At 51.1% G+C, this 24,629-nt stretch overlaps 7 protein-coding genes across 7 annotated transcripts; 4 read left to right on the forward strand and 3 right to left on the reverse strand.

The window, feature by feature from the left end:
• Positions 1-3,033: 3,033 nt before the first annotated feature.
• P152DRAFT_370651 (uncharacterized protein) lies at positions 3,034-3,477 on the reverse strand (the record flags this gene model as incomplete). The annotated part of the gene is made up of 2 exons (XM_033675505.1): positions 3,034-3,169; positions 3,404-3,477. Coding segments are annotated over 2 exons (210 nt in total), but the record flags the coding sequence as incomplete, so codon positions are not given.
• Positions 3,478-4,974: 1,497 nt separating this feature from the next.
• On the reverse strand, positions 4,975-6,912 carry P152DRAFT_502186 (uncharacterized protein; the record flags this gene model as incomplete). Its single annotated transcript, XM_033682329.1, has 2 exons — positions 4,975-5,721; positions 5,789-6,912. 2 exons carry the CDS (start codon positions 6,910-6,912, stop codon positions 5,466-5,468), a joined length of 1,380 nt encoding a protein of 459 aa, XP_033534798.1. The 3' UTR covers positions 4,975-5,465.
• Positions 6,913-8,198: 1,286 nt separating this feature from the next.
• P152DRAFT_307540 (putative exocyst complex component sec8) lies at positions 8,199-12,117 on the forward strand. The gene is made up of 5 exons (XM_033675133.1): positions 8,199-10,860; positions 10,913-11,020; positions 11,068-11,237; positions 11,289-11,519; positions 11,567-12,117. The coding sequence occupies exons 1-5, from the start codon at positions 8,506-8,508 to the stop codon at positions 11,955-11,957; spliced, it is 3,255 nt and encodes a 1,084-aa protein (XP_033534799.1). The 5' UTR covers positions 8,199-8,505; the 3' UTR covers positions 11,958-12,117.
• Positions 12,118-12,452: 335 nt separating this feature from the next.
• Positions 12,453-14,971, forward strand: P152DRAFT_502190 (uncharacterized protein). Its single transcript, XM_033682330.1, has one exon. It carries the CDS (start codon positions 12,648-12,650, stop codon positions 14,709-14,711), a length of 2,064 nt encoding a protein of 687 aa, XP_033534800.1. The 5' UTR covers positions 12,453-12,647; the 3' UTR covers positions 14,712-14,971.
• Positions 14,972-15,708: 737 nt separating this feature from the next.
• Positions 15,709-19,016, forward strand: P152DRAFT_465847 (Xanthine/uracil permease; the record flags this gene model as incomplete). Its single annotated transcript, XM_033680659.1, has 6 exons — positions 15,709-15,806; positions 15,914-16,101; positions 16,162-16,573; positions 16,620-17,553; positions 18,511-18,553; positions 18,946-19,016. 6 exons carry the CDS (start codon positions 15,709-15,711, stop codon positions 19,014-19,016), a joined length of 1,746 nt encoding a protein of 581 aa, XP_033534801.1.
• A 1,377-nt stretch (positions 19,017-20,393) lies between these two features.
• On the forward strand, positions 20,394-22,145 carry P152DRAFT_506845 (uncharacterized protein; the record flags this gene model as incomplete). The annotated part of the gene is made up of 5 exons (XM_033682502.1): positions 20,394-20,429; positions 20,493-20,605; positions 20,653-20,869; positions 20,946-21,950; positions 22,005-22,145. The coding sequence occupies 5 exons, from the start codon at positions 20,394-20,396 to the stop codon at positions 22,101-22,103; spliced, it is 1,470 nt and encodes a 489-aa protein (XP_033534802.1). The 3' UTR covers positions 22,104-22,145.
• On the reverse strand, positions 22,140-24,436 carry P152DRAFT_481305 (glucose-inhibited division protein A subfamily). Its single transcript, XM_033681810.1, has 3 exons — positions 24,284-24,436; positions 23,720-24,225; positions 22,140-23,667 (listed from the first exon to the last, which is right to left on the reverse strand). Exons 1-3 carry the CDS (start codon positions 24,394-24,396, stop codon positions 22,247-22,249), a joined length of 2,040 nt encoding a protein of 679 aa, XP_033534803.1. The 5' UTR covers positions 24,397-24,436; the 3' UTR covers positions 22,140-22,246.
• Between the last annotated feature and the right edge of the window lie 193 nt (positions 24,437-24,629).

A 24,629-nucleotide genomic window follows, 5' to 3' on the forward strand; every position in this document is an offset into this window, starting at 1 on the left:
TTCCACCATCCTTCCTTGATCTACACCATGCGTATCGGCCGACTTCTGTATGGTATACTCACGCGGTGGCGCTGCCAGGTCAGCGTTCATCTGATGCGTTCATGCGTCTATGGCTCATGCAGCGTCCGCCAGTTCATCGTTCTGTTGTCAACGCCACGGCACAGGGCCGTACCGTTGCCGTTTTTGACACGCAGGCTCTGCCAGGCATGCCATCATATGCCCTAATCTGGTATTAAGCCAGCTTGGATGTATGTTGCAGGCTTAAGCTCCCCCCTCCACCGTTCATATGCCGCCAGCGGCCAGCCCGGAAGGACGGGCAAACCACGGGAGGGAGGGACCGAGCCGTGCTCCGGGGATTCCCCAGCGCATCTGGAATTCTGGATCTTCAACTTCAATCCCTCTAGCACTCCTGCCAGAAGAAGGGAATGTTGCGGCTAGTTGACTCGACATTGTTCCCGTAAACCCATTTTTATTGCCGGGACTCTCCAGACGCATGGATCCGAGTCTTTACACTAATAGCGTCAATCGATAGGTTTCTCACCAAGCTCTTGGGGGCAAAGATCTCGTCTGGTCTTCTCAAACACACCGACCCCTGCAAGGTTTAGATAATGTTGGTGGCTTCCATGGTCCTCCATTTCCTACTACAGTCAACCTTCGCTATAACGATTGAATCCGTACAGGCGAATCCAATCGTTATAACGCGGATATCGCTAAAACGAATTTTCTTGGCTGCATTGATTGAGAATCCGTGCAGGGAATCTTATCGCTATAACGCGAATATCGCTGTAGCGGTAATCGTTATAGCGGTGGTTGACTGTATAGTCTCCGAGCGGCTTCTAGTTTTCGTGGATGCCGTCATCGATACAATTACATGCCGCACTTGTGATGTGTCTCGTAAATTGCCTCGCTGGCACTTGAGTAACAAGGACCAGGTTCCGTTGGTGGTCAGCCCTGGGCTAAAAAGGGAAGTCCAGCGGCTCAATTCCTCGTGAAAGGGACAGTCGGCAAGGAGATCATCAATTGCGGTTCGTGTTCGCCTAAAGCATTAGTCCATCATGTCCTTGGCTTGCTTTCCGTCAAGTTCTGAGTCTCTTTTGGTCGTCCCTCTTTCCATTTCGAAAGTTACAACAATTCCTTAACGGCAGACCGTATCAGGATACGCTCGGAATTTTCTGTGTCAGCTTCTTGATAGCATGGCCGTTTATCGAATCTACCAGCAGTCGCTTTTTATCTTTTCTCTTTTCCGTCTCCTAGGGGTAGTTAGGACCTAGCTATCAGCATCACAGCGCCCTGGCTTACCCATACTTCCTGTCATTGCCCTCACTTGTCATCATTTGCCATTCATTTATAAGTATTCGTCGTTCTAGCTTAAGTTCCGCGACGTCTTGTATGCCTGGCTCATATGCTGCGGATACATGTTGCCGGTCGTGCACCAGTCTGTGCTTATCGTTCGTGATGCCGTAGTTGAGTCGAACCATCCAATTGATAGGCTTTTATGACTGTTTATTCCGCCCGAAACCTATGACTAACCGCACGGCCAGACAATTCGAAGCATTACCATCCAGTGCCATTCATTCCGACAACAGGCAAGGTTCTCATTCTCCTATCATCGAAACGAACATTCGGAACATCACGATCGGCTTCCGCTGCTCCAATGCACCTCTTGTTGCCGTTCAGAATCCCTAGGCGAGCCGTGGACCTTTTCAATCCTTTCAAATATATAGCAGAGCCTGACCGGAGTCGGCCGGAGACTAGCGGGGAGCTCTGGAAGTGTCTTCCTCCGGGTACATCCCACCGGTCTACCAGAACGGTAGCACCACAGACAACAGCATTTTGTATAGTGGATGGCGATCCGCAGATAATGTAGGGGCTTGATTGCGTCCGGTGGGTCGAGCTATCTGGAGGGAGGATCCTGACTTCGCATGGCGCTGTCACGATTGATTGTGACCTTTGCCAGCTCCTAGAGAACTGGTTAACTTCATAAAATAATAAGATGCACAGAGTGATGACCAACATCCTATTCAATACGGTAGCGAGAGTTACCCAAGCAGCGCATCTCAGACGTTTGCTGGCCTTCTCCTGTAGCTTTTGAAATCAAACTTCATGATCAAACTCCCTCCGAGATTGTACTATTCGCTCTCATGAGCCCTTTTGAAGAGCCAAAATTCTTCGGTCAGACGTGACAGTCCTGATTAGACGTTTGTTATAGATTCTCATGATCCTGCGATAAGTAGGCTGTTTCCCAGCACTGATTCAGTCGACCAGTGGCCGTGCCAGAATCTCGGTGATCAAATGATAATATATCTTCACCGCTTGCGTTATCCGCCGATAGATTCGACTTCATTCAGAGGCGGGGAATGTTGTGAAGCTTCGGTTGCGGAAAAGATGGCGGGGCCTAAAGGCATCAAAGGACCAGGCTTCAAGGGGGCTGCAGTTAGCGAAGACTTGTGATCAGGAGATGTAGTTGGGACAGTGAATAAATACTCTGGATGCGGTGACGGATACCACTATCTGTATTTTGATGCAAATGAGACTTCGCTACTACGGAGTCTTAGAAAATCGCGTACATGGAGACTCCCTTGCACTCTGCTTCCACCTGACCAGGTCCTCCTTATACCAGCCCGTCACTGTGGCTGAATGACACTGAAATTCGACGTATAAGAAATCTTAGTTATACAATCAAAACCCTCCTTTCGGCCTATTTCCGAGTGCCACAAAAGCTAAACCGTGCATCACCTGGCCGAGCATATTCTTATGATCCAACTCCATTGCGCCTTTCTGTGCATCGTACGGCACCAACTTTCAATGCGTCAGACAATGGAGCTGTCCCCATTTCAAGCTGATCCAATGGAGGAGAATCCGCCAATAGTAGGGGAGCCCGCATCAGCGCGCTGGATAAGACGAATCGAATACAATAAATTAAAGAACTGTGGCCCCAGAAGAACGCCTCCGCTGGAAAACGCCAAGATGGCCGTCGTTTCTCCAACACTAATCTTCACTCGAAGATTGTTGAGCGGCATTGTAGAAGTACCGTAAAGCCACTTCTGCGCAGTCTTCCTTGCTCTGCTCGACAAAGGCACCGTCGTACCAGAATCGAGCATTAAACTTCGTTCCTTGCACTTCTACCGAGGACGACCAAGCAGTGCGGCCGCCTGCGATGGTGTTAGCGCTGGCGTGTAACTAAATTGCGCAACCTGCATGACCAGGCCAATGATGGGGTCACGGTCAATCCGAATTCTATCGATATGAACCAACAAGTGGATCCACCACACTCGGGGAAGGGTGGCGGAGGTGATCTGGAGCCAGGAGAAAGCAAGGATTACTTGTCACGGCTGGGGCGCTTGCGGAATGGATTGAGGATGAAGGACATGCGGGCAACGAAGCAGTGCGGAGAAAATCAGACTTGCCTCTTCGATCCGACACAATTGAGTACACGGGACTTCGCCAGCCCCATTGAGTACAGTATTCTAACAGTCGCCGAGTTAGCCAAATGGATTAGCCAGAGGGCGAAGAGTAGTCTGCGACCAACCTTTCAGGGCATCTTGATGCCGGTTCCTTTGGGATGTGCTGTCCACAGACGACATGGAGCCGTTCGAATAGTAGCAGATGCTGGTCGGGGTTGAAGACATTTGAGTGAAGGCAGTGAAGGATGAAGGGTATTGAAGATGAATGGCCGACTCAACTCGTAGCTCGATCAGCAGAAGCAAGTAACGAATACTGATGACAGGACGAAAATTGGCCGATGGAAACCACTGCGGGACTATAGGATGTGAAAACGAAATCGCCGGGAGTCTCATGCAGCAGAAGTCATCTTATATCGGCCACTGCGCTGCACCCATTCAGCTGGATCCTCACACATTGCTTGTTTGACATCGCATCCTTCCCTCATGCTGCTGCCCGAATATCAATCGTCCAAAATAAACGGGTTGGGCGAACCCTTCACGAGGATGGGTGCTGCGTTGGCCTCAATTACAGAATCTTTCCTCCTTAGCCACCCGGGCAGGCGTGGACATCCGCCCAAGTCTCTCGTCTTGATCCTAGGCAAGCATAATGAAACGACCTCGCTGCTCTACTCCATCACTCGGTCCCAGGTCATCCTAGTGAGGATCTTGACGTTAACACAAACGCATAAATGCCCCAAGGAATCCTTCCCTGCTGCCATCTCGTTGGTCCCTGGAAACGGCCACCACGGAACTGACTGTACTCCGTTGACCGTAGCAATGGATGGCTGCATCTTAACGGGGGGTCCGGACAATTACTTTACAGTCTCGCTGCAGGGGCTGCTCTACTGACGTGGCTCCATGTTGGAGTACGATGAAGAGAAGAATTAATACGATGCTTGTGATGCGTTGGCAGCGCGGTCGCGTTGTTGCCAACGAGGGCACACGTATACGGCACTGCAGCCTCGCACGGGACGGTAGCCGTGGATATATCGGGTACCTACCGAATGTTTCATGCACCTTGCTTTGACTCTGATATCAGGTAATATTTGAGGTTGCACGCGTCCCAATTCCCCGGAAGACGTGAGACGGAGATGGGGCTTTCAAGGCAAACGAGGGAAGAGAGTCGAGAACCATGGTTATGGATTTCAAGTTACCATGCCTGCAGTTGGATGGTTATCGTGCCACCTACTGATGGATTACCTGTACCTCCCGGATTGTACGTACCGATTGGTGCAGGCATATATGAACACTTCAGTTCCACGTTCACAACCGAAAGGACTGGAGGTTTGCAGTTTACCAAGGACAGCAGGTGTAACTTCACGCTGTGAGGCGTTGGGCACGTGTGTTGGAATCCACCAGCTGCAACACACAGTCGCTCCCAATACAGGAACATTCGGGTCTGTCCATTCTGGCGGCAGGTAACCGAAACGCAAATGCAGAGACAAACTACTGCAAGACATCGCTTGCTGCATTTCAAGATGGAATATTGGAATATTGGAATATTGGAATATTGGGGAATTGGAGTGAGGCATCATCGTTCCTCGTCGCATTCCACTGCACAAGCAGCGTAGATCGTTGGGTATTATATTCCATACTCCCTACAGAAACCCCTTGGGTTGCCATGATTCATGTTATGATTCATGTCCTCATTGAATAATCACCGGCCCTGGACAAAGGATAGGCGCAGGCATTTCATTCAAGATCCTGATATGCGTCCCTCGAAAACCTCAAGGACCTCAATCCATCAAAATCACCGAGTGCGTATGGAGGACCCCATCATCAATATCGAAAAGCCACGAACTCCCAAACACCAAACATGCAATGCCCTGGTTACATCTACTCCATTGAGCAAACATCAAAACTGCCCCATTCCCCGTGGCAACTGGCCCAGTCCGTTGGGGAGGTGGGTCTCGTTTCGATCTCCCAGTGCCGGTACCACCACAAAACCAAGCAAGCCTACAGGTATCTACAAGAAGGTTACGGGTCCTGAGCCCAGTGCAATGAACGGGGAGATTAAGTTCATCAATTCGGAGTCCGGTCGCCTCGGGCTTCGACGGACACACGACGCAGCGAAGTAGGATTGCCAGACGCAGTCCGACTGTGACCAGGACGGTGGAGAGCCTCGTTCAGGAGCCGCTTGGGTCCCACGAACTCCATATTCAACCGGAATGACGCGCTCCTGTATAGGGGGAGGATGAGTGGGCGCGACCGCTTCGCCCCGCTTCTTCTTTTCAAAGAATCGTCAACGAGGGCAATCAACCCGGTTGCAACGACGACACTGGTTCCCATGGTTAGCGTCGTGGAACGCACGGAGAAGCCTCATTTTCAACGTCACTTACTCAGACACGTCCTGGGAGCTTTGCAAATCCTGATCCAAAAGTTCCATGATACAGGGGGAAATCCATCCCCCATTCCGTTGTTCGTGGCGGATTTGCGCCTCGCTCAAATGCAAAGGAGTGATGCGCGCAAGTTCATCGTCGCCATCCGAACGGAAAAGGTGGAATGATACCTCTTCTTCATCTCTATCGTTATCACGGGCGACATGGCGTTTCCACTCGTAAAGGTAGCCCCAGTATTCGAACTCGTAGCGCTTTCCTTGTCCTGCACTGGCTCCCCTTCTTTTGAGATCCACAAGAGCATAATTGGAGAATTCCATCTTGATGGTGTTAGTTTCCGGCAGTGCCTTAGTGCTTGAGCCCGACGAAGAGAGACTCGACGTCTCGAGATCGAGGACTGGAGACGATGCATAACCCGAGTCATGGCGCTTGGCGGCGAAAACGCCGTCTTTGGATCCAGGCTTGGGCCAGAAGTTGGCGAGGGCGCCTCCGAGTTTTTTTTGCAGAGGGGACCGCCCTTTGCCGTCGGCGACATTCTGATGTAAACGGCGCGATCGGCACACCTCACGCCCGCTATCGCGACAATACCGTCGGAACGACATCTCTCGATCCCGAAGATCGTACATTCGGAGGTGAAAGAGGGTCAGCAGCCGTTTAGAGCCCCTCACCGTGACTTCGGAGTCGAGCCGGAGGTTCAGATTCCCATCGCTCGTGGAATCATCATGGCCAATCAGGAGCCGTTTGGAGGCGGGAAATACATCTGCAAAGTCTCGAGGGGTCGCGGCAATGGCAGAGGTCGGATGGATCGGACGCGGCTCGACTCTTATGTCGTATTCACTTTCGACTGAATCCTCTTCTTTGGGCTCTTCCTCCGATGCGATGGTGGACGTGTAAGTTACCACAGACGAACGGCTGTCGAATCGTGGATCGGTTCTGTGACTTTGATGTTTCGCAACTCCTCGCCCTTCCAGCCGACCGTAACAAGTCTCGGACCGGGGAATATGGATTGGGCGAGAGTCCTCGGTTGGGGCGGTGCTATGTGTATCATAGGAACCAACACTACCTTTGGGCGCTGTGCTCGGGATGCTCGCGTCGCTCGGTTGCTGGTCTTTCCAGTGGATTTCGGTATTCATAGTTTCGCTGTCGTGTTCATATAACGCCGTTGGTGAGCATTGCGGCACGACGAGCGCACCATGGGGGGAGTGAGAAGATATACAAGCGCGAGAGAGGACCAGAGGAACCGGATTGGTAGGTGTATTAGGGCAGAGGCCGCATTTGCGGGTGAGGAGACATTCGGAAGACGTGGGATGGCATATAGGGACGGGCCACGGCGAATTACCTACAACGGGATAGTGGTAGCGACCGTGATGCTGATTCGATTGCGAAAGTCCATGGGAGCATGGCCTTGGGGGCGCCACGGCGATTGACGACGCGGGGGAGCGGGACCAAAAGCATCCTCCGACCTCAGAAGCCTCAAGCATCATCGAAAGACGAAATCATCAAATGAGAAACGACAGCGCAGAGCCCAAGCATGAAGCAACCGATCCCCTACCACCAGAGATTTCAGGCCCCCCGTGCTGTCTTCGAAGTTTCTTCGCCTCTCCGATAATATTCTCCTCATTCTCTTTGTCTCCAGGTGTCCCTCAATACAAAAAAGGTCCGCTCCGATCTCACACCACCCACCCTCCAGGCCCAAGATGCAGCCTATTTCTTGGATCTGACCTCATCAACCTCAAGGTTCAAGTCCTCCATACCGAGCTTGCCACCCGCCCCTCTGCCCACCACCGGCTGTTCGTCTTTGCTTCGCCTCCACAGGCTAACAAGACCAATTTCAAGTGCTAAGATGCTTAGTCGTCCGTTCAAAGCCTCTTAGATTGGGACACATTGCTCCATACACGCCTTGTCACATCGGGCTCCGATTGTGCTTGCGACTTGCGAGGAATTTAGCGCATCCGATGGCCGTAATCGACTGGATAAATGGCAAAGCAGTCCCGGTCCGTCGCGAGATAGCGTTTCCGAAGCAAGGACAATTCCGTACATACTCCGTAGACCGTAATAATTAATATGTTCTGCGTAGATCTCCCCCAAGTTCCAAAGTTGCTCCTCGGTAGACTAGGAAGCGGCCCGCTCCGCAGGATTGAATTCTGTAATAAATCATACAGGTGCAGTGGACGATAATTAAAACGAGTATTTCGTATGGTGCCGGTATCAGAGATTTCTTTGGTTTCTGTACTCAAGCCACAATACCTGTAATTATCATATTTATGCTTCAGCCCAGTTGTTGGAGAGTTGGTCGTATCCTGATGGTGTGTCGCCGTCTGGTGTCGGCTAGCAGCCAACCCAGGCTGTTCGGCATCACATCTCGTGTTGATGCCTGAAATTCCATGCAGACGGATCCAAGATCACCTGACCACGTCACATGCTGCCAAGTCAGGTGATCTTTGACCTCAACTCACCAGCCACGCCTAATACACAGCCACACCTGAACATCCATGACAGCCGTGAAGGAGAGCAACAGGACAACAACGTCAACTGAAGTTGAACCATGCTGTACTCTATAATAATATTAACCTACACATTGGGGACTACGTCTGTACATACGTCATGTTAAGCATCCTACAGTCTATACGCTTCCCACGTGACGCCTCTGATTTCCACCGGTGATCTCTGGTGCCCACCGGCATTCAAGCTCTCAACACTCGGAATCGCTCCGGGCCCCCGACCTAATGTCTCGTTACGGAGAACCTCCTAAGTCCAGAGCCAACGGCTACAATCCATACGCGAACGGTTATGGACAAGAGAGTGGGGGGGACAGATACGAACAAGCTGACGACGAGGATCGAAACCCTTATGCTACATACAACGACAATCGCGCACGGACTCAACCCACCAACGATCGTGGCAATCACGGCGGATACGAGGGATATGGCGACTATGACAGGCCACAGGAAGTCCAAACACAGCGACCAACAAGTCTAGAGCGCCGGCAAGCGAGACGACGGAGCCCGGCCTATGACCGCCAGGGTAACGGTGCTCGAGCTCCCGGTGGCGTTGGAGATGGGGGTAGTCAGATTGGGGATGTGCTGGATTATATCCGGCAGGATTGGGACTTCATGACGGACGACAAGTGTATACCCATGCAAGTTGCCCTTCAGCTCATGGACACCAGCTCGCTGGGTCTTGCCTCGCGACACTCCCACTTCCGAGATACCCACGGTCAGCTTCAATCGGCACTGCGAAGTATCGTGAACGAACACCATCAAGGGTTCAACAGCTCGATCGGAACCTTTCACAACATCCAGTCCAGCATACAGGATTCCCAATCGCGGATTCGGTTTTTAAAGGAGGCGCTTGTGCAAGGCAAAACGAACCTATCCTCCTCCAAGCCCGAACTAAGCGCGCTAGCGGTCGCCTCACAAACGTACGACGACATGCTTTTGCTGCTCGCAACAACGGAGCATCTACAAGGCATTCCGGAGAAGCTCGAGGCCCGTGTGTCAGAGAAGCGCTTTCTAAGCGCTGTAGAGCTTTTACAGGATGGTCTCCGGACCATTAGAAAAGCAGAAATGGACAACATCGTGGGATTGAGCGATTTGAGAGTGTACCTCAGCAACCAGGAGCACTCTTTGACCGACATCCTGATCGAAGAACTACACAGTCATCTGTACCTCAAATCCCCCTACTGTGAGGCCAGATGGAAGCAGTATGCTCCGAACCAAGGTAGAATTCCGGGTACGGAACGAAACAGCGCGTCCATAGATACCCGCGTAAGAACGCTATTTCAATTTCTGGACAAGCTGGACACATCCGCTACCATGGTCGAGGACCCTTCCAGGAACCCGGAAGCAGACACCTTTCAATACATTCAGCTTCTTGTCGAGGCATTGAATAACATGAGCCGACTCGACGTGGCGGTGGAAACCATTGAACACAGGATGCCGGTAGAGCTGTTCCGCGTGGTCGAACGGTGCAACAACGAGGTCGATCAACGCCACCCGGGCCGTTTGCGAACCGTCCGAGGCCGCCACTCTCCGGCCGTAGACCCGGAAAGCTACCGCAACCGCATAGTCCTGACCGATCTGTTGTGGACACTTTATGCCCGGTTCGAGGCCATAGCAGAAGGCCATCGGGTTGTCCACGATGTTATCGTTGGCATCACGAAGCGTGAAGGCGTCCGAGAAGCGTCCGGGTTGACGCGAGGCTTTCGAGAGTTGTGGAAGCTCTATCAGAGTGAAATACGTTCGCTCCTCCATGATTATCTTGCAAGCGATGGAAATTCGTCGCTGCGCAGTGGTTTGAGTCTTGGCGCTGGCGGTAACATCTTCGCGCGAAAACAGCGTGACAAAACTAGACCGCTTTTCCACCTTACTGATGTAGACGTCAAGTCAGCCGAGATCGCTTCGGAGAAAGACGAGCTAAACGCAATCTTGAAGTCGTCAGTACCTGGTCTTGTTTCTGATGCAAAGCTACCTTCGATTGGTACTCAAGGCATCACCTCTGGAGGGGGCGACGGGAGTGCAACCGGGCACAAGCTCCTCGTCGATCCGAGTGTTTTCAATATGGGGGTGCTTCTACCCCCATCTTTGACGTTCCTAAACAAGCTCAAGGAGGTGGTGCCCATGGGCTCCGATATCGTCATTAGTACCCTGACATCTTTCCTAGACGATTTTCTCGTCAATGTGTTCTTACCTCAACTGGACGAGACCCTCACCGAGATTTTGGGAATGATCTTAGTCGAAGTCGACGCGTTCCAAAAAGACTCGAAATGGAACCAGAGGGCATCGAAGCCCATCTTCAAGGGGTGCTCAAAATTCTTTGCCGTCCTGGAGTCATTCTGTGGGATGCTGGATCGACTTCCTCATGATCAAGCCTTTACGCAACTGATAATCTCCCAGCTCGTCACCTACTATGACAAATGCTACGGTTGGCTTAAGGCAATGTTGACTCGGTCCCAACCAAAGACAGGATCGGGGCAACGGGGTAAAGCTGCTGCCTTTTTAGTTGAGGATGATGAAATCCAAGGCATTTTATCCACCATGACGTTGTCCCAAGCGGACGAGCTGGCGGCATTGAATGACAAAGTAAGGACTAACTCTTTTGATTAACAATGCCAAACGACTCACCATTCTCTAGGAGACATCAATCCTGATAGATCGATTCAGCAACGACCCGATCGATGAATTTGATATCATACAAGATCGGAAGAATATCGGGTCGCTTTGCCTGTTGTACAACAGCATGGTCAGTATGGTTTGCCCTCTATACAAGTTCTCTCTAATAAGACCTAGAAATGGCTATCCACAAAGATGAACCAGCTTCGTAGGATCAGTGATCGAACCACCGACACTTCCAGAAGAGATTCGACACGAGGACTCCAGCAACGATGGACCCTCGTTGCATCGGAATTCGTGTCGGACGAAGATTCTCCGTACCTCCCCCTGAATCGAGAGACAGCAGAGTACGTATATCTCCATGGTACTGTAGCCCTACATCTAACATACTGTCCTAGTGCTTTTGATGGTGTTGTCCGTTCATATCAAGAACTTGCCACGAAAGTGTTGCGAGTATTGCATATTGAAATTCGTTGTCATATCATGCTGTATCTTCGAAAGTCATTGGAGCGAACCTACCAACTCGAGGAATTGATCGATGAGCCCGATCCTGAGGTCACTGCCCTGAACGATGACTTGGTTTCATATGACGAAGAGCTTGGAACGCTGCTCCAACCGTCTCAACATGAGTAAGTTGCTTTGAATATTTTGCACTTCCATCAGCTAAAGGACCCAGATATGTAAAGTGCGGAATCGGTGCTCTTATGGACCAAGTGCTCGTCCACAACGCTGCAAAGATCCCCGTCATGAACGACAATGGCTGTGGCCGGATGCAGCTCAACATTCTGGTTTTGCAACAAAACTTGAAGAACATTGAGCCGAATGCCCTTCTCTCGCGCAGTGCCCAACTGTTTGATTATTTTGCCGCCGGACCGGACGAAATTATCGCCCAAGCAAAGGAATCATCCGGCAAAGACATGGGCTTCAGTTACGATGAGCTGAAGCCAATTATTGAGCTCTACTATTCAGAAGCACTACAGTCCACGAGGAGAGAAATGGCTGTCCAGGCCCGCCGAGGGCTCGATGACCACTTGCTTCAGCTTAGCGAACATATGTGGCAGTCGTAGAGACCGCCAAACTTCTGAACGAAAAGGCTCTCTACGTCGAGGTCGAATCGAAGTTTCAACCGCGAAACCCTCGTGGTTGCAACAGGTTTCTCATATCGCGGAATTCCGCGACCTATGCCGTCCATTCAGAAGGATTTATTCTAGAGTCGCGAAGAATCTCCCATGCCACATCGCTATTGAGAGAGCCATTACAAGGATATTTCAGTTTGCTTTCTGGATGTATCAACAATCAAAGCTTCCTCTTGGTACGAGAAGGATCCGTCTGGCACTCATGTGTAATAGTCTGAACTTCAATAATTGAAGCTATATCATTCTGGCCATGGACGAGGCTAATATTAACCTCGGGGGTGATTCACTACTACTTTTGTGTTTGTCTCTTGTTTGCTGTTGCGACCTGCATGTGATGCGTGCCCAGGATGACTATTCCTATCTAGCAGGCGCAGTCGGCTTATGGTGCAGTGATATAGTAGAGCCGGGAATATAAACAAATCTCTCTAAAAAGTTGAGTAATATTGTTTTCGTCCTGAATAAGTCTTGCATTATTTCTTTCTGAGTGGGCAGGGTTTGCGTCGTTCCACAGCACGAGGCGGTATTTGTTCCGATATTTCTCTTCGCCATTGTTTCTCCCACCGTCAGGTGCCTTCTCCATATACATCCAATTGTGTGCCCGGCCTTTCTTCTGGATTGGTTATGAAGAGCATGTTTGCCGAAAGTGCCAAATACTGGACGCGCCGGCCCAAGGCCTATCAAGAGCAGAAATGGGTTTCTGAGCAGTTAGATGATATCGCGAAACGGGCCCAGGTCGATCCCAATCGCACCAGCTACATGATGCCGCAAAAAACCTCATCGTGTCCTTCTATCATGCTAAACCTCCCGCGGGTTCCTATTGAGACCACTCAGTCCCTACACCCGGTACAAAAGGGACCTCACGACCCGCAACGAGTTTGCTTGCATTGTGGACGCTGTCTGTATTGCAACACGCTCGTCCTTGGAGACAAATATCGAACCGGGTTCACTTGCAACCACCCGGATATCTGGAGACCAGGACGCATCACTCCGGAGACACCGTGTGAGCTCGCTGCACAAATTGAGAAGGATTATGAGCCCCGCTTAATTACCCAGGCGAATAGGAGGCTGGCTGGTGATCTCGAGCCCAATGATCAGGAAGGAAGACTATTCCGGGTTGGAGATAGGCCCAACTTCAGGTTGCTAAGACTGCAAAGGCGAGGCGGTCTCTATGACCCTGATCGGCCGCCTCCCGCTCGAACACAATCCGCTCCAGGGGCAATCCGTTTCTATTCGTCGGCTGCGAATCTCCAAAGTGGCACCCGATCTCGATCGAAGATGCAGGAAACCTCTTCTTCGCGAAGCAAGGGGTCATCAAAGTCGCCGAAGCAAAAGCAAAAGCCAAGGCAATCGGATTCCTATGCGCAACATCGCCCGTCACGTAGGTCACATCAGCCTTCCTCATCCTCCATGGGAGAACGACGTCATGCAGGGCACCGGACATCGAGTTCGGAGGAAATCAAAAAGGAACCGCTCGAAGAGCAAATCGTGGACATATTTTCATCACCATGGCCGCCGCATTGGCAAGTACCTTTCCATCTAGACATAAGCAACGAGCCACGAACCGAGTGTAGCTGGAAATCTCAAGGCAAACGAGTAGTACGCGATGAATCCGACCAGCATTTCGATTCTTCGGATTCTCGAGTGCGGAGAATGAGATCCGTGCGGTTCCCGGTTGTGAGTCGCATCAGACAATCGTTCAAGAAAAGTTCCAGCAGTCCTATTCAGTCTAGCATGGAGTATCACTCGGATGAGGAACCGGCATCGGATTCTGAAAACGTTTCCGCTTCACACTCGGCTTGTATTCTCGCGCCTGCCAGTGAACCATCGTGTCCTGCAACCGGTATCCGATTCGTTTCTACGGATCCGTTACATCCTCCACGGACCCCCCGGGCAGCGTCATTAAATTGGCCCATTTCACGCAGCGATATTACTGGGAATTACAGGCAAGGAACCCCTGAATCCGTTCTGGAACCGAAATTCGAACTTCGCAGGAAATCACTGGCCAGGGCCTTTAGAGAACGGTCACGATCGATGCCGCCGGCGGTCATACGTGTGGAGTCCAAAGAGCTGCGGCGACGGGGTATAATAGAAACTAGGGACCGAATCACTCTTCATCACCCAAAACCTGTGCAACCCTGCAGGACACTGGCATTACGGGATGAGGCTGGGCCGAGCAAGTCCGGGCCGGTTGAGAAGACCAGATCAGTTATGGTTCCTGCTATCAGGATAAAATATCCCTCACCAAAATACAGGATCCCAACACCCCCGACTGGCGCTACTCGTATCCATACGCCTCCTATGTTCAAGAAGAAATGGACCGGAACCAGGGGCAGCATCTTTGGCGGATTCTTCTTTGATTTGAAAAAGTGGTCTTCAGTCGGCGAGGTTAAGGAGAGAGATCGTTCCAACCACTTGAACACAAAGGGGAGAGAAGACGATTTCTTCCGGCGTAAAGTAGAAGACGTGATGGGAGAGGAGATGGGAGGTGAAGCGTTCGAGCACTGGAAATCGGAGTTCGAATGGATGATACCCGACCATTTACCCAATTCTCCCCTCTGCCCTTTATCACCTAAGAATACGTGGTGGCCTGGTATGATTTGTCTCTGGCATGGTAGGAAGAACACCAGCGGTGAAACGGTTCCCTGGCAGAACGATGAACTCGTTTCGTTCCTTAGTCTCCCCTAGGGTTCACTGCCGGTGAACCGGTGCCTTCATTGACCGTGGGAACTTCACGATATATGACTGCTACTGATAGACCGTCCAAATGCAAAATCCCGTCCGTTTCTGATTGCCAGCAGCCATAAACACCGTGATTAACAGTATGAGGAATTGAAATCCTACGCAGAGGGCATATGTTTGAAAGTTAAATGTGTAGTTATACTTACTCGACACTTCAATTCCTAGATATTGGTATTGCAATCAAATTGGGGCAAGCATGATGCGAATGCTCCACATACGAGAAGACATAATTCGATTGCATGAACAACTAAGATATCACCCACGGTCAGTGATCCGGTCACACCACATCAGCCGCATCGCACCTATCGCCAAGTCCAAAATATCTCTCTTCCTCCATATGTCAATACTTTCTTCCTTTTCCGGCTCGGATATGAGCTATCACCAACCAAACTATCCGGCCCTTGCGGCGCCATAGCGGGGATGTTATCCTGATTGTCGAAATACACTGTTCACCCATGCCACGGCATCCTCTCGCCATGCATCGAGACTTTGCTTCTTCCATGTCTGAATTGGCATTGCATTGCGTGGCGAAGACATCTTGTCCGCCCTGGCGCCGAGTAACTGTGCAACTCATCACGGTATTGGCAAGCCACCACTTTTCTTATCCAATTGCCACCCTTCAATTCAGTTCCCTCGTTCTTATCACTGCATCGGAGCTCAACATGAGTAGACCATACCTGGCCCAGGCCGGGACCGAGCGACATACTTCGTCGGTAGAACCTTATCTCAACTGTCTCGTATTCTCTCCAAATGGTATCCGTCATCTGTAGGATCGCTCTGCGTATAGAAATACCTGGGTTCGTCCTCGGGCGGCGGGGTTTAAGTGCAGCCCCGACTTTAAGCTCTTACATTCGATCAGTACTGCACTTGATCACTTGGGATTCCATTATCAATTTCGTTACCCTAGACCACCTCCCTCACTGCGTAGCTTCAAAGTCATTCGATGGATGAGCCAGGTCCCGATCAAATCGGTCCTTCAATGACCCGGGAGGAGAAATGGACTGGAAAGTTGAGACATGTTCGCAAAGCATTTACAACAAAGTGGGTCGTCCTAGGTGCCTTTACAATCATACTTACTCGAGTTGCTCGACACGACTGAAATGAGCCTTTGAATTAAGTAGAGAGCAAGTGTTAACTGAGTGGTCCAGGGAGGGCCTCGTTGGCTCATACGACTATGCCTTTCTCTTCACCCCAAATATCCCTTTCCTGAAGCGCGCCCGGCGTGCTGCCCCCTTCTTCGGTCTAAATGATAAGATGCCCGTGTTCCTCGCTCTTCTTCTGGGGTTCCAACATGCTCTGGCAATGTTGGCAGGTGTCATTACCCCGCCCATCATCCGTGAGCCATCCAGACACGACGCGACTCGAGGAGAACAGGCCGAATGCTAATGCACCGTAGTTTCGGGTACCGGGGCGGCGAATTTGAGCCTTGACGTCTCGCAGTACCTCGTCTCGACATCCCTCATCGTGTGCGGGTTGCTCTCATCCATCCAGATCACCCGGTTCCATATCTACAAGTCTCCGTACTACATCGGAACGGGCTTGATTTCGGTGGTTGGCACATCATTCGCAACCATTCCTGTGGCGCAAGGAGCTCTTCAACAGATGTATGACATTGGGTACTGCCCTAAAGGCGCAAACGGTACCAAGCTTCCCTGCCCAGATGGCTACGGTGCGATTTTGGGGACTGCGTGCTTTTGCGCTCTTCTCGAAGTTGCCATGAGCTTTACCAGCCCGCGGATGCTCAAGAAGCTTTTCCCGCCCATTGTGACCGGTCCAACTGTGTGCTTGATCGGTGTCAAATTGATCGAGTCGGCGCTCAAGAACTGGGCGGGAAGCAACAATGACTGCTACAAGCCCATCCACCGGTCTCTTCCGCCTTTGCCCGAACATCAATGCCCCACGGCCACTTCCTTGGGGCTCAGCGGAATTCATCGGCCTTGGATTCAGCGTTTTCGTTACGATCATTCTCTGCGAGAGATTCGGTTCGCCGATCATGAAGTCGACTTCCGTTGTCATCGGTTTGCTCGTCGGTTGCATCATCGCTGCAACAGGATATTTCGACCGGTCCGGTATCGACCGCGCTCCAGCGGTTTCGTTTATTTGGGTCCATACATTTAAACTGTCTTTCTACGGCCCTATCGTGCTACCGCTACTAGCGGTGTATATCGTCTTAGCAATGGAAGTCATCGGAGATGTCACGGCCACTTGCGATGTTTCGCGCTTGGAGGTTGCCGGACCGCTTTTTGATTCCCGCATTCAAGGGGGTGTCCTGGCTGACGGACTGAATGGCATATTGGCTGGGCTTTGCACCATTACTCCGATGTCCACCTTTGCGCAGAACAACGGGGTCATTGCCCTAACACGTTGCGCCAACCGCAAGGCCGGCTACGCCTGCTGCTTCTGGCTTGTCGTAATGGGAATTTTCTCCAAATTTGCCGCCGCTCTTGTTGCGATCCCACCAGCAGTGCTCGGTGGTATGACAACCTTCCTGTTCTCCGCTGTCGCCGTCTCCGGTATTCGAATCGTGTCTACGGTCCCACTCGATCGTCGAAACCGATTTATCCTCACGTGTGCCTTCGCTGTGGGATTTGGGGCCACTTTGGTTCCGGAATGGTTTGATTACGTATTCACATACGACGGAGAGAATCGTGCTTTGATGGGATTTTATAATGCGATTGAGTTGCTCATGGAGACCGGGTTTGCCTTGGCGGCGTTTTTGAGCTTGGTCCTCAACCTCGTCTTGCCCGAAGAAATCGAGGACGACGCCGAACTTCCCGAAGACGAGGGAGTTCCACCCATTAAGCCCTTGGAAAGGACTAGCAATAGCCACTCTGGCACCAGCGGTGATATCGAGCAGGCTCCCGTCTCGAAGTCTGTGGAAGTACCTGAGAAAAGGGAATAGTTGAGCGATGCACTGAAACCCGGTGTTGTGTTTGGACTATCCCCCTTGCTTTGAATGGTGGCATATCTTTTGAGGGGTCCACATTCGGTCCCAATTTCAATGCTATCTCTTGAAGACTGATCATTGCTGATCTCCGTTATTCTTCGTACCATACTCTTGATGGGACTCGTCATCGACCCGTTCTGGTGGATTCAGCACGAAATAGCCCGCCAGAACGATGAAGGTGCTGTAGAAAACACCAATGATTGCTCGTCCACGCCAGCCCTGCTTCTTTTTTAGTTTCTCGTCGTTTCCAAGGATTGTAACAGCCTTCTGATTGAAGACATAACTGAGACCACTCCACAAGGTTGTTGCAGCGACAAGGTACTGCATCGGCGCCACTGCTTCGCTTAGGAAACCAATCTCGCCACCTTGCAACGCGCCTGGAAGGAGGCCTGGATTTGCGACAATAGGTTGGACAACCGTCAGCCCGATTAGGACCAGCTGCAGGAAGGTGTTGTACTTCGATACAGTCGTCGGATGGACCTCGGCGCTAGGCAGACTAAAATCCCAATACCGTGCTAAAGTCTTCGGTGGTGGCAGACTTGCATAGCGGAAGTAGAGCGCGGCAGCGGCGAGGCTCACATCTCTTCCTAAAATAATTATGGCGAGTGGTAGCGGGAGGGCTCCTTTGGCTGCTAGACTTCCAACGAGGACCGTCATAAGCGTTTTGTCCGCTAGTGGGTCAATAACAGACCCGACCACGGTCTGGGAGTTGTATTTCCGTGCGATCCAGCCATCCAATAAGTCGGTGACGCCAGCGTACACAAACAGAGACACAGCCAGTACATGACGGTCTGTCAGGATAAGGTAGCCGATGCAAGGTGTCGCAATGAGGCGGGAGAATGTAAGCAAATTCGGGATGGTGTAGATATTCTCATGGGCTGGAAGTAAAGAGCGGACCTGGGATCGCAGCTTATCCGACTGTCTCTTGAGAGCAGAGGACGGTCCCTATTCAGGAGTAAGTCTATGTTTTAGGCGATTGAGAATTCCTATGGATATTTCCCAGTTCTTTGCAAATTACATAGATTCGAGCATGATTGGAATATATCGGCTGTCTTGATAGCAAGGGAATTGATTTGCGATTACAAGATTGTATCCATGAACTTGGAAATTCGACTTACTTTTGGCTCTGAGTTAGATACACTCGAATCAACCTGTCTTCCCTTCTCATTCTCATGCTTTGAGCTACTCTGGCGTGTCCAAGTTGGATGGACCGATCGTGGCTGGTATGATGAGTTCAAGAGGAAAGATCGGCATTTCAGCGGAATCCTGATGGCAGTGCCCGAGGACTGTACATTTTTTGCTAGACTATGATATCGTCTCCCACCAATATTAAAAGCCGGCGAGCTCCGCGAACCTGTCCCAACTGCTACGCGTAAAATCTTGAAACGCGTCCTGAAGATACTGGGTATTAGAGGCTCCATTGGTTTATGTGGTCCAATCTGGACAGTTAGAGTAGATTATTGTTCAAGCAAGGTCTCGCAAAAACCATGGACGATAAGATGCCGGATATTAGCAAAAAGAGTGTGATGGAGATTAGTTGTAAAGAGAGAATGAACTTAGGTCGAGGGACCAAACTTTGTTAATCGGCAATCAATATTGACGCCTTGACGCCTTGGGGCCTTAGCAGTAGCGCAGGCGCAGGCGCAGGCGTAGAGCCCTTGGCCCGAGCCTGAGCCAGCCACACAAACATCCCATTGTTCCCCTGAAATCTGATCGGTCACTCTCTTTGGATTTGCCTTTTCACCGCCAGTATTCCGTATGAAATATTTCATTTCATCCCAGGCCAGATCAATTTAATCCTTCTCCATCTAAGAACAAAGAACATAATTCCCCTATGATGGATGCCCATTGAAAGATCCGACTACTGTATTCAGAGTTGGTCTCTCCTTGTCTAAGTCTCCCCCTCACCTATCATGTTTTCGAGTCGGGACGGTTGTCTTCCCATTACACGGTTGATCACCTATCTTTTTTATAAAACCCCAGCTGAAGGATCGTCTGGGTTCCGTGCGGGTTGTACGCATAACTTGGCGAGCGCTCTCGGTCCTAGATGAAGAGGACGCCTGGCAATTATCCCTACCTAGAACCCGGAAGACAGTAGATCGTTACCACAATATGCCGCTGTGTTCAGAGTCTTTTCGTACTGCCTCATATGTGCCGCTGCTCTCTTTCGTGCTCTTCCTTAAAGTTCTAAACCAACCCTCGTCAGATCACTAGAGCCTAAATTCCATGCCATACCTTTCACATACGGAAGAACGACGTCGCCGAGTCTGAAGTCCCCTATTTCCAACCCGGGCCATTTGATCTATCCCTGAAGGAAGGCATCGGCATACTATCGAAATATGCTGCTCTCATCACTTCACGCTTGTAATGTCCCTTTGAGTCTGCAGGCTGGGTAAGGCAAGCACGTCTCATCCGTTTTCATCAGCTGCAATGGAGCCAGCAATGCATAGGTATCTGACCTGCAATTGGGATCATCCCATTCCCAGACATTTAACGTCTTACACCACACCACGATTCTAATATTGATCAAGACTATTCATACGCTTACTTTGTGCAAAGTCAGAACAACAGCGTTGTCGCCCATTATTTACACCTTCGTTCCGCCGCTGGTAACGAGATCTAACTTCAGTGGCGGCTTTCAACGTACTATTGTCAAATCGTTGCGATTTCACATTGGCGCCATGCGACCGTCGTCTCTTTTACTTGCCGGAACAATAGTATGCCTATCATTATCCTCACCATCGTTTGGACGAACGGTCAATTCCAATCCTGCACCTGAGGATCGAGCAGGTGCAGTCAAAGAGGCTTTTCAATTCGCTTGGGATGGCTACTTTAAGTACGCCTATCCTAACGATGAGCTTCGACCGGTGTCGAATACATATAGCAACTCAAGGTTTGACAGTTTGGGTTTTTTCGAAGTCGCCTGCTAATACAAGCCAGAAATGGATGGGGCGCCTCAGCAGTCGATTCCCTGAGTACTGCGTGCATTATGCGACTTCCAGAAGTTATCGACACAATCCTGAAACACGTTTCCGAGGTCAATTTCTCAAGGACGGGTGACCTTGTGAATCTCTTTGAGACGACAATTAGGTATCTCGGTGGTCTGCTGTCAGGGTATGACCTTCTGACCGGTCCGCTCTCCGATTTATGCCTAGATGTAAGCAGCTCGACGCCTTCCGGTTGCTGTGAGATGTACTGGAATACCAGCTCTAAGCACGCTGACCTCTCCATAGCAAGAACTCGTCAATGGCTTGTTGGATCAGGCACAGAATCTTGCAGATATATTGAGCGTCGCATTTCGTACGCGTACTGGTATACCTTTCAATCGCTTGAATATCACCGACAATGGACTGGTTGGCGATGGGACGAATCACATTGCCACAATTGGAACTCTTGTCCTAGAATGGACCCGCCTCAGTGATATTTTGGGCGATCCGAAGTATGGTAGTCTTGCCGAGAAAGCGGAGTCGTATCTTTTGGATCCTCAACCACCTGCTGGAGAGCCGTTCCCTGGGCTAATTGGAACCACTGTCAATATCTCAACCGGTGAGATTATGGAGTCAAGCGGCAGTTGGGGAGGTGGAGACGACTCATTCTATGAGTATTTAATCAAGATGTACACTTACGATCCCCAACGTTTTTCTGTCTACAGAGATCGATGGATATTGGCAGTGGACTCTACAATCACTTACCTCCAGTCACATCCCTCATCTCGACCCGACCTGACTTTTGTCGCTGCTTTCCATGGAACAACCCCAATCAACAGCAGTTCGCATTTGGCATGTTTCCATGGAGGCAACTTCATCCTGGGAGGGTTGGTGCTCAACCGGACTGCCTACATCGACTTCGGCCTCAAGCTTGTGAATGGCTGCCACCAAACGTACGTTGCAACGGCTACTCGAATCGGGCCGGAGGGTTTCAGTTGGGACACGAGTGCCATTCTCAAGCCAAAGGACGAAGATTTCAAGACTCATGGCTTCTACATCACTGGCGGATCATATGCATTGCGTCCAGAAGTTATTGAGAGCTATTACTACGCATATCGCGCAACGGGCGATCAGCAATACCAGGAGTGGGCATGGGATGCGTTCGTAGCAATCAACGCGACGACAAGAACAGCCAGTGGGTTTTCCAGCATTTCGGATGTGGATGTACCCGGTGGTGGCAAAAAGTTGGATATGCAAGAGAGCTTCTTGTTTGCAGAGGTGTTCAAGTATGCTTATTTGATCTTTGCCGAGGTAAGATGGAAAAGGTTACGCTGCTGCACTTTACGCATATCTAACGCTCAGTAGGATGACGAGTGGCAAGTCCCGAAGAACGGGAAGAACACATGGGTCTTCAACACCGAAGCACATCCGCTGAGAGCCGGTATCCGGGGATATCACCAGTGACTTGCATGCAGGTCATGCCGCAACAGACAAACTTAGATCCGCACTTCGTAATTCCTTAATCCTACATGTCCTTATTTACATATCGTGCACAGCGACAATGCTACTGATTCAGGAGCAACATTTCTTGGAGACTGTTGCTCCACTCAAGGAAGAGCCGCTCCAACGCTTGCCGGAGCACGTTCGATGGCATCTTCAAGTGCTCTGTTCTTCCCTCTCTTCACATAGCCCAGCAATCTCAAAGCCCCGTTAGGCGTCATGCCCTCAATTCTCCGCGCCTGGCCAATACTTTCGGGCTGCACTGCTGCCAGAGATATCCTCTCCTCGTGACTCAAGCCGTGGATGGCGTTGTAATCCAGATCCGGAGGGAGCTTCACGTTCTCGTCTCTCAGGAATACTTTGATCCGAGCTTGCTGTTGTGCAACATGCGGGGCATATTTAGCCTCGATATCGACACGACGTTGGATTGGTTCTGGGAAGGATGGAATCTGAGGAATATGATCAATGAGCGACTCCAGCGTCACCCCGGTGACACGGAGGACGTCGTAGGCCGAGCGGTTCGTTGTGTCGCTCCGCACGTTGACGCCAATGGACTGCCAGGACTGGGCTGAGCGGACGTCAGCACGCAAAATGGCGGATAACTCAGCGATTTGGGACGATTCCGTTTGATATGCATGCCAGCGTGATTCGGATATAATGCCAGCAGCATATCCCAAAGGCGTCAGTCGCGTGTCGGCGTTGTCGGTTCGGGCCGACATGCGGTATTCCGAGCGGGAAGTAAACATTCGGTACGGCTCCGTCACCCCCTTCGTGACCAGGTCATCGATCATGACTCCAATGTATCCATCTGCCCTGGACAACGAAAGGGAGTCTCGATTTTGCGAAAGCAGTCCTGCGTTGGCGCCCGCGATGATGCCCTGCGCAGCAGCCTCCTCATACCCCGTCGTTCCATTGATCTGGCCTGCAAGGAATAGGCCTTTGATCGGTTTCGTCTCCAAAGTCATCCGGAGGTTACGTGGATCGATGTAATCATATTCCACACCGTATCCCGGCTGGAGCATTTGCACCTTCTCCAGCCCTTTGATAGTTCTCAGCATCGTAAGTTGTGCGTCCTCCGGGATCGACGTCGATATGCCGTTGGGGTATATCACCTTGTTGTCGAACCCCTCGGGTTCTAGCCAGATGATATGCGAAGATTTGTTCGCAAACTTGGTCACCTTTGCTTCTAGCGAAGGACAGTATCGCGGGCCTTGAATATCTTCTTTGATATATTTCAAAGTTCGTCCCAGATTCTGGCGAACAATCTCGTGGGCCTTCTCATTCGTAGCGGTTTGGTAAGTAATCAGCTGGTTTTCGACCTCAACCCGTCGGTTGAGGTAGCTGAATGGGACCGGAGGGGAATCGCCTGGTTGCTCCAGAAGGTCACTGAAATCGATTGTTGATTTGTCCAACCGAGGAGGCGTCCCTGTTTTGAGTCTCCCGAGCTCGAAGCCGGCCTCTTTTAAAGATTTGCTCAGTCCTGTAGTTGCGGCTTCACCCATTCTGCCGGCCGGCGTGACTTTCATACCTGTGGAACAATTAATACATGCACCACAGGTTTCAGTGACCCAAAGACCTACCGACATGGATTTCTCCACCTAGGAATGTTCCGGTTGTAATGATCACGCATTTCGACGGAACCACTTCCCCGGTTTCCAGTCTGACGCCGGCGATCCGTCCTGATCTGCCTTCGTGCTCCATTTGTTTGTCCACCACAATGTCCGCAACCTTATTCTCGATGATGGTCAACCCTTCGTAGCTCCGCATCTCTTCTTGCATATACCGAGCGTACAGCGATCGATCAATTTGTGCCCGAGGACCCCACACCGCTGGCCCTTTCTTGCGGTTCAGAACACGGAAGTGTGTTCCGGCCTTGTCCACGATTCGACCGACTACCCCATCGAGTGCATCGATCTCCCGAACCATCGCGCCCTTCCCAATGCCGCCGAAACTAGGATTGCAGGAGCATACGCCGAGGTTGTTGATGGACGGCGTGATAAGTGCAGTTCGGGCACCCGTACGGGCTGCTGCAGCGCAGGCTTCGGTACCAGCATGGCCTCCGCCGATGACGAGAACATCAAACGCACTGCACAATGTTAGCTGGCGGGGCCATGTATACGAGAACTCCCTGGACAATTCCTTACTGTGTATCGGTCGCGACTGTGGCAAGTGGTCGCACACCACACCTGGTGACGGATCTCACTCGAGGGGCATGGCCCCAGAACGGCGTCGCCCGAGGACCATAGCGAGCGACCATATGGAAATATCCCAGGATACTACTAATTGCTCAATCCGTTCGGATATCAAAATATTATCGCGGGACTGAGACTCGCGGTTGAAGTCCACTCCGACAGGGACATTGTGCGGGTAAACTCCGGTAATAAAATTCCAGTTCGCCCCCTCGAGTTATCAGTTCAGGTCCGTTGAGATCGTAGAAGGTATGACACTGACACTGTACGAAACCTACGCGACGCATGGAAATGAAAGATA

This window comes from Eremomyces bilateralis, assembly GCF_010015585.1.
Source record: "Eremomyces bilateralis CBS 781.70 unplaced genomic scaffold P152scaffold_7, whole genome shotgun sequence".
Lineage (NCBI taxonomy): Eukaryota > Fungi > Ascomycota > Dothideomycetes > Eremomycetales > Eremomycetaceae > Eremomyces > Eremomyces bilateralis.